Raw genomic sequence first — 19659 nt, forward strand, 5'->3', positions numbered from 1 at the left:
ATCTTGGTCAATACAGGCTACTAAAACAATAGCATAGACTGGGTAGTTATATTATAAACAACGAACATTTATTTCTCACACTTGTGGAGGCTGGAAGTCTGAGATCAGAGTGCCAGCAAGGTTGTTCTGGTGAGGGTCCTCTCCTGGGTTGCAGACACACATCTCTGGGCTGTGTCCTCACTTGGCGGAGAGGGTGAGGGAGCTCTCTGGGATTGCTTTTATAAAGGTACTAATCCCATTCATGAGGGCTCCACCCTCATGATCTACCTAATCACCCCCAAGGGCCCCATCTCCAGATACCACCTTGGGCTTCAGGATTTCAACATATGAATCTGGGGTGGGGGGACAAATATTCCATCTGTAATAGGGAGTTACCTTTGTAATTTATTCATTTTGTCTTCTTCCTTCAGTAGAGTGTATATTAAAAGATTAACAATGAACAGGGAATATCCCACTTAAATTTTATCTTGGTTCTTTGTGCAAAGATGGGACGTTAGTGCTGTTTCTCCTGGTGGCTCACTTCAGCTTGACCTCCAATGACTTTTCTGGTGCTTGTTCATGCAGGATCGCCCTCTGTTTTGCACCCCTCCTGTGGCACTGTGTCCCACTCCCTGCACTGGCCTGTCCTGTTTTGTCCTGGGGCATTCCTCTCTGTCCTCCCCAGTGGGTCATGAGCTTCTAGGCCAGGATCCTCGGTTATTTCTCTTTATGTTTCCATTGGTGCATCATGTGTAGTCAGTCAGTCACGTTGCCGCTTCACACACACCCTCAGCTTCCTCTGTGCCTGCCCCACATAGTGTGCAGCTGAGCGTGACTGCGTAAAAACATGGAGTCGCACCTTTGAATTCAGAATCACTAACCCTAGGTGACCCCTGAATGCTCCGTGTTGCTCGTATGATTTACCCTGCTTCCTTCATTTTCTCACCCTCCCTTCCCAAACCGCCAGCACCTCCTTCCTCTTTTTCACTCTTAGCTTATGCTCTTTATTTACCGAGAAAATAGAGGAAATCAGAAGATGTCGCCAGCACTGGGACTCCCACCTCCGGGTGGTCTTGGAAAGGGCGGCAGTGGTGTAGTTCAGTTCCCAGGGCTGTCCTGCATGTCTGTGTGGCCAGCAAGGAGTGAGGGAGGGCCACGATCCAGTGGGCAAGCAGGGCTGGTGTTACCAGGGTGGGTGGGAGTCCTACCCATCCTACGGGGTGAGCAGCTCTGCTTTTAAGGCTGACCTCTCTGCCTGAGCTAGTATTAGCATCTACCCCTTACTTGTTTGCGTGTTTCCTTTTCTCCATAGGGACATTCACATCATCACAAAAAAATCATGCTGTTACTTCTCTCGTTTAACAACCAAACAGAACCTGTGTTGACCTTGTTCCTCCCTGTAGCCACTGCCCTATTCTTTGTTTTCCCATTAGAGGAAACTCCTGGCCAGAGTTTTGTCCTCAGGTCCTGTGGTTACTCTCCCTCCACCTTTCCATTAGGCTTTGCCTCCACCAGACGGGCTCTGCTGCACTGAGTCCAGCGGCTACTTCTCAGTCCTCTTCTTACTGCCGTGTTGTCCTCTTCCTGCTTTCTTGCTGCCTGCAGAATTGTATTCCCAGGATACTCCCCCACCTTACACACACGAAGATTGCTGTGCTGTAGCCTGTCTCACCCTCTGGATTTCTTCTGATCACTTCCTTCTGAAGCCATTTAACTTGTTCTTCTATCCTCTGTATTTTCTGCAAGGTGGAAGTGAGTTTTAAAAGTTCATTAATTGAATTTAAGTGAAATTTCATCTTTGAAGCTGCTTCTCATAAGCACATAGAGCTTTGGGACAGACCCCTGATGTTAACAGAAGGACTCATCTCTTTGGAAGTGCCTGGCATTTGCATGAAGATGGCCCAGGAACCCAATTCAGCATTTATTGGAACTGACAGATTTTAATATGTTTTGCATTGGTCTCTCGGGATGATGCGTCCCCCCACCCCCCCAGCCCCTGATGCCCCACCCCTGGGGGATGCCCCGGTGCTCCAGGGTCCAAGAGGAAGTTGCAGCCTCTTGGGAGGCTATACTGGGTTAGGCCTGTACCGGGTGAGGTAATATCTCCTGTAGTTCTGCCTTCCCCTCCCTGAGCCTCCATTTGGGGCAAAGAGAAAGCATCTTTAGGTACCCCATTGCTTTCCCTGTGTGAAAGTTCATTTCTCACCTGCTGGTGACCCATCAGTGGCTGGTGGCGGTCAACTTGTCTTTGAGGGGAGGTGGATGTTGTACAGAGGCTGAGAGCAGATGCTCTAATATCTTGGTGCTTTGTCTTCTGTGACTTTTCACCTAGCTTTTCGTTTCCCCAGGTGAGATAGTGAATTTCCTTGAGGGGTGGAAGTATAAATGTGTGTGTTTTCTGTAAAATGCACAGAAGGCTAGAGAATCACTAGTGGGCTGTAGGTGTGGAGAGGACTTTTAAGAATTTGGGATATAGTATAGAATAGAAATGCACTTCTTTCCTTGGATCTTGTTTCTGAAGTTTGTTTTTGTAATATAAGTGTACTTAGTGTACTTACTGTCTGTTGCGTAATACCTTGAGTGTTCAGAATATGTTAACCTGTCTTTTACTGGGCATGAATTAGGAAGTACTTATATTACCAAAATGGCATGTTTAAGGAGAAGCTACCATCATCTAACGTAATGCCAAATTATGACCTTTCCACTTCTTTCTTTATGACACAGGAAATCCGGGTTCCTCTTATGCAGTGGCTGGGGAAACATGTGGATCCTGAAGGAGTAATAAAATCTAGCAAGCTCTCCCTTAAGTTTGTTTCATCCTACACATCTGAAATAGAAGTCACCCCATCTGCCATACCTGTGGTGACGGACATGGAGGCCTTCTCATCAGAAAACTTTGACTTCGAGATCTACCGACAAAATTTGCAGACAAAGAAACTTGGGAAAACAGTTCTGTTTGCCGAAGTGACACCTACCACGATGAGTCTTCTGGATGGGTGAGTTCTGGCCAGACTGGCTTCCGTACCTGCTTGGAGGAGTCCGTTTATGTTGATCATTCTCTAACCAGTGCTGGGTGAGAGGGACAGAGATGCAGAACAGTAACTCTTAATAATCCCATTAGCAAGGTGGGACTAGCCCTGTCCTAGAAGAGTTAAAATGTAGGAAGAGAGGTTAAATAAAGTTCTTCCACCAAAGATTTGTGTTTTAAAGAATGGGGTATTTTTGTGCCTTGTGACTCTCTTGCTTTAGTTGGACCTTTCAGAATGTCCTTGGGAAAAAGAACATTATGAAAAAACATGTTTAACAGGTGGCACTGTTGTTCCTGTTACCGTTTTACTTTTGTGTTTGTGTTGGTATAACCAGTGTTAAGATGTTATAACCAGTTTAAGATGTTTCGCAGGACTATTAGGATAGTAAATTTGAACGACATGTGAGCTGTGTTAAATTGAAATAAATTGGAGCTTTGTACTTTGAAAACCTGTTTTGGTATGTTCCTATCCAATGCATTTTTAAAGCACTCTGTAATCCCATTTGGATGTTTGAAATTTACTGTTATTGCAAGTTTTCCCTTTTATTCCTTCTGTTTCATGGACTTTGAGTAAAGGTTAAAAAATGGAAAACAGATGAATGGAATTTTTAAACTCCAAATTAGTCAGTATTCGTTAATACTCATATTGAGATAGTTTAAAAAGTAGGATTATGGAGGGAGTGAATAAGAAAAGCATCTTCACTCAATATGGGACTAAAATGTAAGGAATGTAAGCCTCCAGAAACCCCCCCTGGATTCACAGTTTCTGGGCACTTTCGCCCATGGGACTGCATAATTAGCCAGATACACAATGCAGCATATGGAACGTATAGAAATATTTTGGCCTTTCTTCTTAATAATTTCTGGAATTTGCTAGTGTGTTGATATAAAATGTTGAGATAATTTTAGGACTTCATTACTCTCATACTCAAAATTATGGAAACGGCAGTTTTTGTATATGAATAGGATGCAGACAAAGCATTAGTATACGGGGACTAGCAAGGGTGGGGCACGGAGTATGAAGGGGAGTATGAGCTGTGGTGATGGACGGTTCCTCTTTACTGAGTTTTTTCGTGTTGTCATTGGTACTTTTTTTCCCCCAGTGTTCCCACCCTCTCCTGCCAATCCCTTACTCCCCTGTAGGTAAGGAAAAAGCCTGTGTTTATAGATGGAGCAGTTACTACTTGCTTGTATAAACTCTGTGATAATCTTTTGTTACTCCAGTGACCACTGTATTATACTGAAAGGATGACCCATTATAATCATACTTTCCAAATAAAAAAATCAGACACAATATTTAACAGAAGATTTTGGGAGGTGAAATTCCAGTAGAAAACCACTAGCACTTCCAGACCGTTTTTGTAGACAACAGTGAAGAATATTTTGTGTCGGGGCAATCTTGAAACACTGAAAGATTGCTGAGTCTGGGCAGTGGGCAGTGTGTTACCAAAAGGGCCTGCTAGGGAGGTGGACCGAGGCTCCTGTGCAATCTAATGGTTGAGTTTCCTTCTACTCTGGTGAGCCTGTGCTTTAGGATGGAAAAAAATGCTGTGTAAAGTCACTGCTTTATTACCCTTGAATATTGGTAAGTTCGTTAGTGATACTGATCTTTTTTTTGAAAAATAAAAATCCCGTCTTAAGTATCTTGTAGCTGAGCTTGACAGGAGTGACGTCAGAACCTTCTGTACGTGAAAAGGTTTTATTTTTACAGAAGAGAAAAACATTTCAGCTTTTTCAGGAGCGTTTATGAACCTTCTTTTCTTGTCTGGTCTCTGCAGAGCACAGAGGGTGAAATGGCTTTGATGATTAACGATTAATCTCTCTGCTTGGCACAGAGCAGATACTGAATAAGCAGTCACTGCTCATCATGACTTATAGTAGGTGTGTGTCCTCTTCCGCTGCACACGTGGGTTCCTTCCTCACACTGAGAGGGAGAGTTACTGCAGCCTACTGAGTCAGTGAGCCCGGTGCGAAGTTCCTGGAGGGGCTGTAGCCTTTTTTAAGAGAAGTAGCTTGAAGAGGTCACCTTGGTATCAAAAGCACCCAAGATTGTCCACAAAGGGATCATGAGATAGATAAATGAAACATACAGATGATTACTTTCTAGGAAGAAGACCAAACACATTTCTCCGGCTAACATTATATTTGATCCGACAAGAACTATTCTTATGGACACTCAGTCTGTTGTTGTAATAACAATAATAATAGCTAATGTGGATTGAAAGCTTTTGTCTTCCAGACACTGCTTTTATGTACTTTTATATGTATCGACTAGCTTCATACAGCACACCAGTGTGTAGAATGCTAGGTAACAGAATTTACTGTACGTGGAGTTGTTCCTATTTCTGACAAACACTGACATTTTGAGTTTTCAGAGCTTTTCCCTGTAATGATACAGCTTCTGACAGACAGACACATGGTCTACCTTCCAAGCTACCAAAGGCCAGCCCTTGACTTAATGCTTTGCGGCTGCATGACTGTACATTAGAGGTGAACCTGTGGGACCTGTGTCCTTGCCAACTGCCCCCACCCAGATCCTCCTGCATTTTTAGGTCCGTTTCTTGTGGTGTGTACAAGGTCTTAGCCCTACACCCCCCTCCATTCAGGTACCAGTTTCTAGGTCAGTCGGGATTAGGTTCAGCTGTGTGAGACAAGGATTCCCAAATTAAAGTGGCTTAAACAGGCTTGAAGTTTATTTCCTGTAAATAAGATGGACAGACTAGGGCCAGTGTGTGGCTCACAGTGTTAAGGACCCAGTTGAGTTCTGTCACCCTCAGCAGGTGGTCCAAAAGATGAATCAAGCATTTATATTCTCTCTCATTTTAGCCAGTAAGCAGGAAGGAGAGGTAAAGAGGGCTGTGCCCCCATTCTTCACGGACTTTTTCAGAGGTTGCTCATGACATTTTTGTTTTTATCCTAGGGCTAGAACCTAGTCACATGACCATATCTATCTGCAAAGAAGGCTAGGAAATGAATGTGGTCTTTTTACTTGGCACCCATGAATCTAGCTGAAAATCAGGGCTCTGTTAGTAAGGAGGAGAGGAGGCTAGGCATTAGAGGACAGATGGAAGTCTTTGTCACAGGCATGTACTTTCTGTTTGTCAGACTACTAAACAAAATAGCTGGAGGCCATTAAGTAGAATATACAATATGATAGCTTCAGTGCTTACAAGATTTAAAATCGTAGGTGGAAATAATTACTTGACAGGTAATGCTGGTTTTATTTCACTGCTTACTCAAAGTCATTAGAGGTCTTTTTCTATGTTATTATAAATCTAGGAGGATTTGGAAAGTTCTCTTTCGACAGATTATTGGAGGACATCATTTTTTTCTTTAACCACAAACCCAGCTTAAACTACTGTGGCATAAGGTGGATATTGAAAGCTTTCATTTGATCTCTGGGTAGGAGAGCCGGCTGGTCTTGAAGCCATGAACCACCACTGCCTTCACCTCCTGCCCCACCCTGTGGATTTTAAAGCTGTGTCAGTGGTTCAGGAGAGGAGAGAGAAAGAACTCTGGGGGGAGGAGCAGCAGAGGGAAATAAGGTAGTTGCTTGCTGGTAACTCTAGGGCCTGTGGACCCCCCTCCAAAAATAAAAAAGCAAAGACCACGCGAGTGAGTGACACTTCCCCGGAAGTCTGACTGGGCTGTGCCACCCAGCCAAGTTTGGTCAGAAGAGGTAATTTCACCCTGGATCGCCCACTCCAGTCATTTTCTCTGACAGATATTTCCAACCATGAAATGCGTTTTCTACTCTGTTGTCAGGGTAACACCTTTTGGATGAAATGCTGATTTTGGTTGACTTAGTCTTTCTTTTTTTTCCCCTCCATGCTATTTCCTGGTAGGTTTTCCTGTAACCAGCTAGCTCAGCTGGTTGGATAGAGTCCCAGGGTTTAGTACTGGATCTGGACCAGTGACCCTTACTGTATGCCATGGTCCTGTCCTACAGCTACAGACCTAGGAAACCATTTGCAAATGTGAGCTGGTGGTGGTGGTGGGGTCTAGACAAGGGGGTGTGGATGGGCCACTGCTCATCTCTCGTCCCTGCTGGACAAGCACTTCAAGGTGCTCACTCTGCCCTGGCTTGGTCAGGAGCACTAAACATTTTGTTGAATCTCCCAGTAAGTGATGATTGACCCTCAGCTGTGGGGAAAGCATGATTCGGAAAGCTAGACCCTGGAGCACAGAGTCTGGCTAACTGAGTCATTGTGATAGTTTTGGAATCATCTTTTATTTAACTGATGGTATCTTTTTTGATGACTTGTACCAAGCAGCTGTCAGATACTGACTTATGTGTGAAGCTACAGTGTGTGGTAAGCCGGATGAACACAAATTTTATTTACATTGATTTCTTTACATACTTGAATAAACAAGCCATGGATGGGCTGGTTGTCATTTGTAAAGAATAATTTAGATTTCTTTATTAAATAAATTTTTTTTTTTTTTTTTTTTTTTTTTACCATTTCAGACTTACCATTTAAGCTTACTATATAAGTCTCTTGATTTTTCAGGCTTCAGTTTCCTTTCATCATACATGGAATGTGCATTTATGGAGTGCCTGCTGTATGCCAGGCACTGTATCAGGCACTGGAGGGAGAATGAAATGAAGGGGAGGGCACCTACGTTGCCTCACAGCGCATCAGAAGAAGCAGATCTCAGTGCACATTTCAGTCCAGTGCAGTTCTGTGTACCCTTCTTGGTCTGAGCCCGGGAGTTTGGGCAGAAAGAGAGAAGTGGGCGCAGCAGGGAGAGCAGTAGACTAGTCAGTGAAGTTTTTGGAGCAGTTACTGTGTCAGGCGTTGCTCCTGATGCCATGAAGCTTACAGTCTGGTAGGGAAGTGCTAGAACTGAAGACTTATCACCAACTCGCTCTGTAACCTTGGCAGTGTCACCCTCCCGGGCCTTGCTCTCCTCAGCTATGAGATTTGGGCAGAAGACACTCCCCAGTCACCTTCAACTCAGCTCCTTTGAGTGATCCTGGGGTCAGAATCCTACACGGAGCTAGTCTTTCTAGCTCTCAGTAACCTCTAATGCCTGCAGAGGGCTGAAATGGTTTTGTAAATTAGTTTCATGTTAGTTGAGGAAACTTTGTATGGGAGACAGTTGACTTTCTACAAGCAAAGGAAAGAAAGGAAAAAATAATCCCATAAAGTCATTAAAAAGTGTTTGGGGAAATTGCACAGGGGAAAATAGCCAGCATCATTTAAGAAAGTTAGTATTTTTGTTTCACATTTTGGAACCAGTTCCAGCTCCTCACCTCTATGCGTACATGTCTAGTCAGCCCTAGACATCTCTTAACTCCTTTCCCCCTTCTGATTCTGCTCCCCTAACTCGCTCTACTGCGCACCCTCCTCCCCTGAAGCTGAGGCCTGAGAGGACAGAAATTGGGCTGGAACTAATTTAATGGCTGAGTGACCTCACAGTAGAGAAACAGCCGGATCCTAATAGGGGTCTTTGTCTACATTTCCACCCTGGCTGGTAGCATGCCAGTCAGGAGTCAAGCTAGAGACACAGGTGGAAGCGATTCAGACCTGTCATAAAGTTTGACAAATTGATTCTGGAGGCGAAGTGAATAGATTAAACTTGACAGTGTTGTCCTAAAGATTCTAGGGGAAAATTCTGTAGTTTAATTTGAAATCCCTTGATTATTCATTAGCTTTCCAGATGGCTTTTGTTGATGTTTTACATATTAATGCCTGTATTGTGTTATTGGTGTGCTCTTAATGTGCACATAGGTAATGAGCAAAGAATAAATACGTTGATAAGAGTCCCAAATTAATGGGATGTTAGCCTAATTGTGAAATAAAGGGTTTTTAAGAAGTTGATTGCTTTGGAATAATTAGCGTGAGCTTTTTTTATGGGCCAGTTTGGTACTTTTAAAGTGAAAATTATTGGAGAATTTTAAAGAAATCTTCATTTTAATGTTTACTTCTAAATTAAGGTTTAGAATATAACTCCGGCCTTTGACTCTGGTGGTCATGACCAAAGAGTTATTCTGGCAAGTTCTCCATTAAAAGCTTGTTTTTGGGTCTCAATTCAACACCTGAATAAGTTAACCTTTCATATGCCAAGCTCCTGGAATTGAATTATAAAATGGCCTATTACTTTCCAGAAAAGCCTCCACATTAATTTTTAGTGTTCTAGGATGTTTATTTTTACATTTTATAACTGGCTTTTTTGAAGTAGAATAAACTTATTATGATTGCTATTCTGTGATGGTTACAACGTGTTCTATTTAGATAGCATTTTCATTAGAATCGAACCTTCTTTCTCTCTCTGTCAATGTTGAACAACGTTTAACAACCTGAAAGATCCTAACTTCTACTGTACAGAAGAGTGAGACTGAATGTGACCATCATGCTGAGGCCAGGAGAGTGATGGAACACCTCAGGGGCTGGTAGAACAAACTGACCGGCCATTATGGTGGTTCCGCGGTGCTGGAAACACAGTGGAAGCCCTTTCTTTGGAGCCCTCTTCCAAATTCACAGTACAGTCGTTTGCATGTTCTCAATGGTGGCAGTCTTAATCTTCTGAGGGTATACCAGACTTTTAGGGAAAAAACTAGACCCTGTGGTAGAGTATCCATTGTGGGAGGTATTCACAGCAACTGCATAGTTCCCCACATTCACTCATTTTGCGTGACTGAGGATCACACATCTTGGTTTGACCAAGGGGCTTAGACCGCAGCATGGGGTATTGCTGCCCTGGGTTGGAATCCCAGTTCCACCTTTTACTGTGTTAATAACGTTGGGCAAATCACTAACCTTTCAAGCTACCGTTTCCTTATCTGCAAAAGTAGCTTATAATAGTCTCAGCTTTTTCCTTTCCTTCCTTTCCTTTCCTTTCCTTTCCTTTCCTTTCCTTTCCTTTCCTTTCCTTTCCTTTCCTTTCCTTTCCTTCTCTTTCCTTCTCTTTCCTTCTCTTTCCTTCTCTTTCCTTCTCTTTCTTTTCTTTTCTTTTCTTTTCTTTTCTTTTCTTTTCTTTTCCTTTCTTTTCTTTCCCTTTTTAAGTTCAGTCAGCCAATTTCTCTTCAGCACCAGCTGTGTGTAGGACTCTGTGCTAGGCCCTGGGACCCAGTGGGGATACAGCAGATGTGGGGCCTTCCTTCTAGGAGCCTACATTCCACTCCAGAGTAGGGTGAGGGTGTCCTGAAGGGCGTCTAAAGGCGAGCCTCTTAGTTCATAGCTCATATTTATTGAACTCTCTTTATTATTTACACTTTAGATGTGATTCTTCTTTTCTTTTTGACCTTCACATTCCATTCTTCCAACTGTGGTGCTTATGAACGTCCGTGAAACAAATCATTGTCATCTTGGCCCAAGATCGTGATGTGTGTTTTCTTGGGGTTGAGTTTTTGTTGAACATTTTGGCAGTTTTTTCTCATCATACTAGAAGCACAATGGCTCATCACTAGTTACTGTTTTGCCAAAAATGTATTGTTGGAGTCCAGCTTCTCTTGAAAGATGAGAAAACATAGTTGATTGTCCCTGTGTGTGTTTCCCTTAAAATATGTGCATCCAGTTCTCTTTTTTTATCAAATTTTTTCTCTTTATTTAAATCTTAACACTTTATCGTTTTCATAGGTAACAAGCACCGGATCAAAAGGGCCAAATCTTCAACTGTTTGAGCATTTTTATCAGCCCCGTGGTATGCCTTGTGCATTACCCACATCTTCCTTGAGACCCTGAACCTTTTTTGTCAGTCAGAAAGCATGGGTTTGATATTGCTTCATTCTCTTGAATTTCCTTAAACATTCTAGATATTTATTACTCTGCAGAATTGCTTGATTTTATACTATACTTGATACTCATTTTGTCAAATGCCTCTGTTACATTTGAATAAGTAAAAAGACTGCAGAAAAGTAATGCAAGGTAAAGCAAGCTTTTGGGCTAGAGAAGGCAATCAGTAAAGATGCTGACGGGGAGTTCTTTTTTTCCCCCTCAGTTCAGATTTCTCCTAGAGAGAAAGCCAAGAGTGTTAACTGTAGTTGAGAAGGAAGTTGAATCTGTTGATGGGTTGAAAGTTTTCTGCTATAGTTATAGACTGCAGAAGAGTTATTTCTTAGCAACAGGACCATTTAAATGACTTTGGGGCACCCAAAATGAGCTTATTAGAAATCTGGCTTATGGGGCAGGGCAACAGGGAATCCTGGCAGCCGCACAGGCCTTGGAGCTTCGTTGGCTACTGACCTGGGGTGAATTTCATGACTTCTCTCTCATCTTAAAATGAGTAAGGTGTAGTGACGCCCATTTAGAAATGTGACTCCTGTCTCAGGGGGTCAAAGTGAACAGCAAAATGTAAAGCCTGTCAGACAGCCTCTGACGTGGAGCGGGTGGTCAGCAAGTGCTGGTTTAATCTCCCCTTCACCTACCAACTAATGGGCACTTTTCCCTTATGCAGACTGCTGATGGCCACTGCTTGGAAATAGTAAAAGTAAAGACTGACAGTATGTTCCAAGGTTCTAATGCAGCAAGAGATGTATGATAAGAAAACAGCATTTAAGAAATTCGGTTATATGACACTATGGTTAGATCTTGGGGACATTATGCTAAGTGAGATCAGTTAGACAGAGGAAGAGAACTACTGCACAGTGTCACTTATATGGGGAATCTGAAAAAGCCGAACTTATAAAAACAGAGTACAGTGATGGTTGACAGGAGCTGGAGGGTAGGAGAGGAGAATAGATGTTGTTTAACGATACAGACTTGCAATGAGTAGTAACTAAGTCTTAGCGATCTAATGCACAGTGTAGTGAATGTAGACAACAATATTGTATGTGGGGGATGTAGTAGCTTAGTGGTAGAGCGTGTGCTTAGCATGCACAAGGTCCTGGGTTCTATCCCCAGTACCTCCATTAAAAAAAAAAGATGGTATTATAATCATCAAACTTGCAAGAGACCAGAACCTAATTATTCCAACCCCTAAAAAGAAATGATAATTATGTAACATCATGAAGATGCTAATTATTGCTACAAATAGCAATGATACTACAATATATGTGTCAAATTAACATGTACACCTTACTTTTACAGTGTTATATCTCAAATATATATATCAATTAAAAATAACTTCTCTAAATATATAAAACCCCAAACTTGGTTTATTAATTAACGTTAATTTATATGTGGAAAAATTTAAAAATATCCCTATAATTTAGTGTTCATGATAGTTCAAGTGTGACTGCTTACCTGTGTACATGTGGTGAGAAGATGGAGGCTGAGCTCTAGGTTTAAAAATGTGTTTTGGTAAAAATCTGGAAATGTGTTCGATAATCAAGCAGATATTTTTCTTTGCCCCTATTCACCATTCCTCTCCCTGTTACCATTTCTCCCCTGACTTTGCTTTATGATTTCTTTAGAAAAACTTCTGTTTTTCTTTCAAATTAAACACTTACCTGTTTTGGAGGTGAGGGTTGATTTGCTTTCATCTGCCCCTTTAAAATCTTTTGCACACCTACCATTTGGCCAAACACTGAAATACCCTTGTTTCTGCTTTTTTGTTTTGGATAGAAGCGTGTTCTGTTTCTGCATGAGGGGTATTCCATCACGTTGAGATCCCAAACACCACATTTTTTTTGCATTGCACAAGGAGTCATTCATCATTTTCATTTTTTGCTTGGCTCTCCCACAAGAGTATTCAAATTAGTGAGAAGGAAAGTGATGAAGTCATTGCCTGGCAGGAAAATCTTTTCTTGAGATGTGGGAAGGGTAGAGGAGACAAGAGAAGGGGAAGGAATTATGGTGAGGTCTGCACCTATCTTTTTTCCCAGAGGTCACCCAGATGCCAATGTAGTTTTTATAGTTTAAAATTGGATAAAATGAGTATATAGAACTTACTTAAAAATGAAACTACATGGTAGGGTGGCAGTGTCAACAACCCTGGAACTTAGGCTGTAGTTTTATCTGTGTTATTTAGGCACACCAGCTGTGTGATGTTGGGTGAAACACTCAACCTCTCTGTGCCTGTTTATTCATCTGTAAAATGAGAGGGTTGTACTAGATGTGTGGCTTAATTTTTTTTTTTTAAGCAAGAAAGCTTCTTTCAAGTAAAATACCCTTTTGTACAAATGGGGCTGGGAGCCTTCTTAGAGCCCAGGCTCCTCAGGGTATGGGTGTCAAGACACTGGCAAGGTTCTTCCAACTTGGACACGCAGGCCCATCTGACTGGGGACACTTATATCTTAATGGCTGGACGACTGGTCGGCTGGATATTTTTATACCCTGCCTCATTCTAAGAGGATTTAAGGCAGCGGAAATTTAAGTTTATCTCTTATGAGATGTGCTCTCTCTATCTCCTTTGGGTGTGCTGTGCAATCAAAATGGATTGCACCATGTTAATCTTTGGTTATTAAGTGTCATGTCCAAGCTGTATGTATATTATTTATAAAACTCAGCATCATTCAGAGTTTACAATAGACTAATAATAGTGGTGTTTGAGTAACTGTGGTTCCCTTCTGGAACCCAGAGAAACCTAGGTGGGTTCCATGCCCTTGTAAACTAAGCAGCTTTTGTCTTCAGGGGCAACTGTCCAGGTGGTTATTTGAATGCCTTGAATTAGAGATGAGTGATATTTGAGGGGAAATACCTCTGTTGGAATTGCTTCCATTTCAAACACCCAGAATTTAAGAGGCGATGAGATTGGAGGAGAGAACTCATCTGTGGTGAATGGCCCTCGGATCACAGGACCCTTAGGAGTGCTCTGGGAGGGTGCAGTGCAGGGAGAGGCAGTGGGGTGAATGGCAGAGGAGAAGTTTGGCAGGTGTGTACTTGTCCTACATGAGGTCTTGGGCAACATTTTAGATTTTGAAGTTTCATTAACGCTTGCTTGGCTCCTTAACAGAGAGTGTAGAATCTGCCCTGGGATGGGAGTATGGGTCACATTTGCTAGAACAACAGTGGGGAGTTTGAGGTGGAGGATTTATACAAGTTGTGGCTTTCCCCTGCTTTCCTGGAATTTTTATTTGTAATCTTTAGTTTCCATCCTACTTCTGAAAATCTGCTATGGCACTTTCTCTTTTAAACTTAAACAAAATGAAATGTAATTTAATTTTTTAACATTCTGCAGTATCTCTGGAGGTATAATACAAGAAACTTGGTTGTTGCCAACTGGGGTTGTGAATCTCAGATGTAGAGCTTGTCTGACAAGAAATTGGTTTTGCTTTTGTTTAAAAAACTCAACAAAAATGCCTCCTGTAGCTCTTGGTTTAGGTTTTGTTCCTTTCTGTTCCCTTGCCCTGCCTTCTCATCTCTTCTTTTTGATGCCAAATGTAAGTGGCCCCCACGTGTTAAAGGTCCTTAGAGGCCCTCTTGGAGTACTCCCTCCAGGTCGATGGAGATAGAGCATCCTTGTAAGATTATAGGCAATTTCACCCCTTTACTGTGGCACCTGGAAAACTGCCATGAAGCAGACCAAAATTTTCCAGCACGATGTTATAATTGGGATAGAATGAGGATTTGACATCTAAGCCTGAAATCAGACCAAGAGTGTATCACAAAACTCTTAGATCTGGGACTTGCCTAAAGGCCAGTCACCCCGTCCGTACCTACTGCCCGAACACCTTCTGATGTTTGGGTGTGTCTGAGCACCCTGATGGTGAATGAATTCCTGCTATTTGTTCAGTTAACAAATATGTGTTGGGCTCTTATAACTTGAGGCAGCTCATTCCAGTATCTTAGGATGGTGCTTTCTCCCAGGATGGGTCCTTTTCAAAAAGCAGATCTGGCCATGCATCCAGACAGAGAAAACGTACATTTCTACTAAATGATAGGTAAGATATTTGTTAACTAGTTAAGATAGATAAAGATATTTAAAGGTGGTTATTATGGCTTTCTTTATCCCCATGTCATCTTTTCTTTAAGTATCTTCGGTAATAAAGATTTCTTTACATCTCCATGTCAGAGATCAAAACTTTAGGTCTGAGGGACCAGAAACCTTGATAGAAAGCTGGTCATGGCAGAAAACTGCTCAAATTAATTTTTCCCAAAATATTTTCCAACTATAAAAATAATTCTTGCTCATTATAGAAAACTTGGAAATATAGAAATTTAAAATAAAGAGATGAAAATCATCTATAACCTCACTACCTTTGAAAGATAATATTAATATTTTGCTGTATTTCATATTTTTATCCTCCTATACGCATATATAAAATTGTGATTATATTATATATGAAATAAGCATTTCTCATGCAGTCAAATGGTCTGCTAAAAACATGTCTTTCACTAGGTGCATATAGTTTGACCATAATTTATTTAAGCAATCTTCTACTAATGCATTCCTGTCATTTCCAGTGATTTCCTATTATAAATAATAAGCATATTTCTTTTCGAGCCAGCAGTTCTGTATAAGTCTTGAGTGATCCCATTACAATATTTCTTTTTTAGAAGATAATTGGAAAATTATAAAACAAAAGCAGACATTGGTAGAAGTTGAACAGGATGAGGTTAATGATATTTCTTGTTACTTAAATATTTCATCACTATTATATAATGGTTTTGTATTATTTTATCTTTTGTCCACAGAATGCTATGCTTTAATAATAATAATAATAGGTAACATTAATTTGGCATTTACTGCATGGCAGTTACTGTACATTTTTCCTATTCAGTCTACCACAACTCTGTAAGACGCATGCTGTTATAGTTCCCATTTTAAGAGAGAGGGAACTATTGCTTAGGGAATTTAAATGGCTTGGCCAGAGCCACATAAAGAGTTAAATGGTGGAAGCCGCATTTAAAAGATTTGTCTCGAGCCTAAATTCCCAGCCCCAAACACAATGTTACTTTCCACAGATGCTTTGCTGAAATCCTAGTACACTGTGTCCCCTATACTTCTAACATCTACTTATATACTAATTGTGTTACAAAAGGAAATCAGGCTGGCTGACACATCTAATTCTTTTTTTTTATGTTTGTTTGTTTATTTTGGTGGGGGAGGTAATTAGGTTTATTTATTTGCTTTTAGAAGAGGTACTGGGGGTTTAACCCAGGACCTCATACACACTAACCTCTACTGCTTGAGCTATACCCTCCCCCTGACACATCTAATTCTTAGGGAATTTCTAAAAACTTTTTTAATGAGATGTGTGGTAGAAAGGACGATAATAGCAGTCCTACTTAAAGTTCCAGTTCTTGAGCTTACTAGTGGGGCAACTTACTTGTTTGTTCCTCTGTGTTATTATCTGTAAAATATGGACAATAATATTATTACTATTAATATATTAATGGGTTGTGATCTGGATTAAATCAAATGGTATATATGAAAATGCCAGTGTAGTTCCTGTACTGTACTGATGTCAGTAGTAGTAATAGGTGCTCAACAATAGTCATTTCCTTATTTCCTTGAATTTCAGGTGGTACAGGTCATCTTTAGTTAGTACAGTTTCCTTTAAAAATTAGACTGGCATGTCTCTTTTAGCTTCTTTTAGTTTATAATAAGCCTTCAAATATAGGCCATAATGAATTTAATTGTATCTTCCTCATGTTCTCAGGTTCTCTGAATTTGAAAATAGAATAGTAATAATTATCCAATTTGAGGAAGAGAGGAGAAGATTGAAAAAAAATTAAGCTGAGCTTCAGGAACCTGTGGGATATCAAAATGTCTAATATATGTGTAGTTGGACTCCTAGAGGGAGAAGAAGAATGGGGCAGAAAAAATATTTGAGGAAATAATGGCCAAATGATCCCCCAATTTGGTGAAAGACATAAATTGACAGGTTCGAGAAGTTTAGCAAACCCCAAGTAGGATAAATATGATAAAAATAGACCAAGGCACATCAGTCGACAAACCACTAAAGGCCAAAGACAAAGGGAAACTACTGAAAGCAAGCTGAGGAAAATGATACTTTACATTTCAGAGGAACAATAATTTGAATGTTCATGGGTTTCTCTTCAAAACTTATGGAGACCAGAAGAGAGTGGGACGATGTTTTTAAAGGGCTCAAAGGAAAACAACCTGTCAGCCAAGGTTTTTGCATCAACAATGAAGGCAAAATACATTTTCACATAAAAGAACACTAAGACAATTCGTAATAGTGCAGATCTGCTGGAAAGACATGCCAAAGGGAGTTCCAGAGGGTGAAGGGACATATGGCAGATGGAATGTTGTATCTTTGGGGAGGAATGAAGTGGCAAATATCTGAATACATTTAAAATAAATTTTTACACTTAATTTTCTGAAAATATATATGACTGTTTAAAGAAGAAATTATAACATCACCTTGCATAATCTTGTGTATGTTGATGTCATACATATGACAACTCTAGTATAAAGGACAGTGGAGGTGTGATAAATGGACCTGTGTAATCGCAGCATTTCTACATCTAAGTGAAGAAGTGTAATATAAACTTGGTAGATGCATAAATTAAGCATATATATTGTAATCTTCAGAGTAACCTCTAAAAACAAGACAAAGAATTATATCTAAAGTCAGTAAATAAATTAAAATATCCAAATACTCTAAAAGAAGGCAGCCAAAAAATCCAAAAACAAAAAGAGAATAGTAAAACAGAAAAATAAGGGAAAAACAAACAAAAATGAACGAAGTGCTAGACCACTATTAAATGATAATGGGCTAAGTCTGAATGGATTAAAAAAAATAAGACCTGAATATAAGTCTTCTTTAAGAAACACTAATTATAGAGACAGTTTAAAAGTAAAAGGATAGGAAAAGATATGTCATGCAGACAGAGAGCTTATGAAAGCTGGAGTTACTTTAACACCCAATAAAACAGACTTCAAGACAAAGAATTCAGAAAGGTAAAGAGAGATATGCCATGATGAAAAAAGGGTCAATCATCGAGTAGACATAACAATCATAGATGTCTGTTTACCTAATAAGAGAGCTTCAAAATACATGAAGCAAAAATTGGTGGAATTAAAGGGAAAAATAGACAAGTCCACAATTATAGTTACAGATTTTAACATCACTCTCTTAACAGGCAATGGAACAGCTAAACAAAAATCATGAAAGGCAAAGAGGATCTGAATAACACTGTCAACCACCTTCACCTAATTGATGTTTATAGAACACTACATCTAGCTGAATGCATGTTCTTTTCAAGTGCCCATGGTATATTCACCAAGGGAGACTATATGCAGGGACATAAAACAAGTCTCCATAAAAATAAAGTGATTGGACCACATAAAGTATATTCTACATCCACAACAGAATTAAATTAGAAATTAGTAACAAAAATATATCTAGGAAAATCATAAATATTTCAAAATTAAACAACACACATCTAGATAATCTTTAGGTCAAGGAAGAAATCACAAAGGAAGTAAGAAAATATTTTGAGATTAAAGAATATCTCAATAAATAAGGATGCCATGATCATGTATCAGAAGACTTATGCCAGTTTGCTTTAAATTGACTTATGGATTCAGTGCATGTTTAATCAAAATCACAGCAGGAGTTGTAGTAGAAATGTATGAGCTGATTATAAAATTTATATAGAATTTACATAAGAATGCAAAGATTGCACAATAGAGAAAATAACTTGGAACAAGAAAAAGTTGAAGTCATATTATCTGACTTTTAAGATTTACTGTAAAACTGTGATGATTAACTATAAAACTGGGTGGTATTGGCATTAATAAAGAAATAGAGCAACAGAACAGAATACTCCAGAAATAGATCTGCTCTTAATTGGCCTTTTGATTTTTGACACAGATGTCAAAGCAATTCAATGAAGAAAGGGAAGTCTTTTCAAGAAATCGTGCTGGTGGGGGAAGATTATAGCTCAAGTGGTAGAGTGCATGCTTGGCCCACATGAGGTTGTGGGTTCAATCCCCAGTACTTCCTCTAAGAATAAATAAGTAAACTTAATTACCTCTGCCCACCAAAAAAAAAAAAAAAAAAAAAAAAAAAAGGTGCTGGCATAGTTAGATATAAGCTCATAAAGGAAAATAAATGTCTTGATCCCTGCCTCACATCATACTTTAAAATTGGTTTGAGATGGATCATAGACCCTACCACAAAAGCTAAAATTATAAAGCTTCTAAAGGAGAATAGAATATCTTCATGACCTGGGAGTGGTCAAAGGTTTCAAAAACTGATTATAGAAAGCTATAACCATAAAAGAAAAAAATTGATAAATAAGACTTCATAAAAATGAAAATATTCTGCTCATCGAAAGATACCAATAAAAACGAATAAACAAATCACATACAAGGAGATATTTTCAAAACATATCTGACAAAAACTGGTATCTATGATACATAAAGAACTTCTACAACTCAATAATAAAATAACAAACAGCCTGATTGAAATATTTGAGCAACATTTTGCAAAGAATGCCAGCAGCCAATTAAGCACATGAAAAGGTCATCAACATTTTCTGTCTTCAGAAAAACGCAAGTTAAAACCACAATGAGATACCATGCATACCCACCGTATTAGCTACAAATAAAAAGATTGACCGCACCAGATATTGGCAAGGTTGCGGAGCAACCCACAATTCCCAAACATCACATCATTGGTGGGAATATAAAATGATATGACCACTTTGAAAAAATGATGTGGCAGTTTGCTTTCTCAAAAGAAACGTGTACTTTCTTAACAACCCAACAGTCCCACTGCTAATTACTTACCCAAGATAAATGAAAATATGTGTCTACACAAAGACTTGTACATCATGATTCATAGCAGA

General features: G+C 39.9%; 1 protein-coding gene across 2 annotated transcripts in view; it reads left to right on the forward strand.

Annotated features, from left to right (window-relative positions):
- HLCS (holocarboxylase synthetase) overlaps positions 1 to 19659 on the forward strand; it is a 173402-nt gene that overhangs the window by 42161 nt on the left and 111582 nt on the right. For both annotated transcript variants that reach the window (XM_032468498.1, XM_032468449.1), the window contains exon 6: positions 2704 to 2975. In XM_032468498.1, coding sequence (XP_032324389.1) covers positions 2704 to 2975 — 272 coding nt within the window. The remainder of the gene's footprint in view (positions 1 to 2703; positions 2976 to 19659) is intronic.

The sequence above is a fragment of the Camelus ferus genome, chromosome 1 (genome assembly GCF_009834535.1).
Source record: "Camelus ferus isolate YT-003-E chromosome 1, BCGSAC_Cfer_1.0, whole genome shotgun sequence".
Lineage (NCBI taxonomy): Eukaryota > Metazoa > Chordata > Mammalia > Artiodactyla > Camelidae > Camelus > Camelus ferus.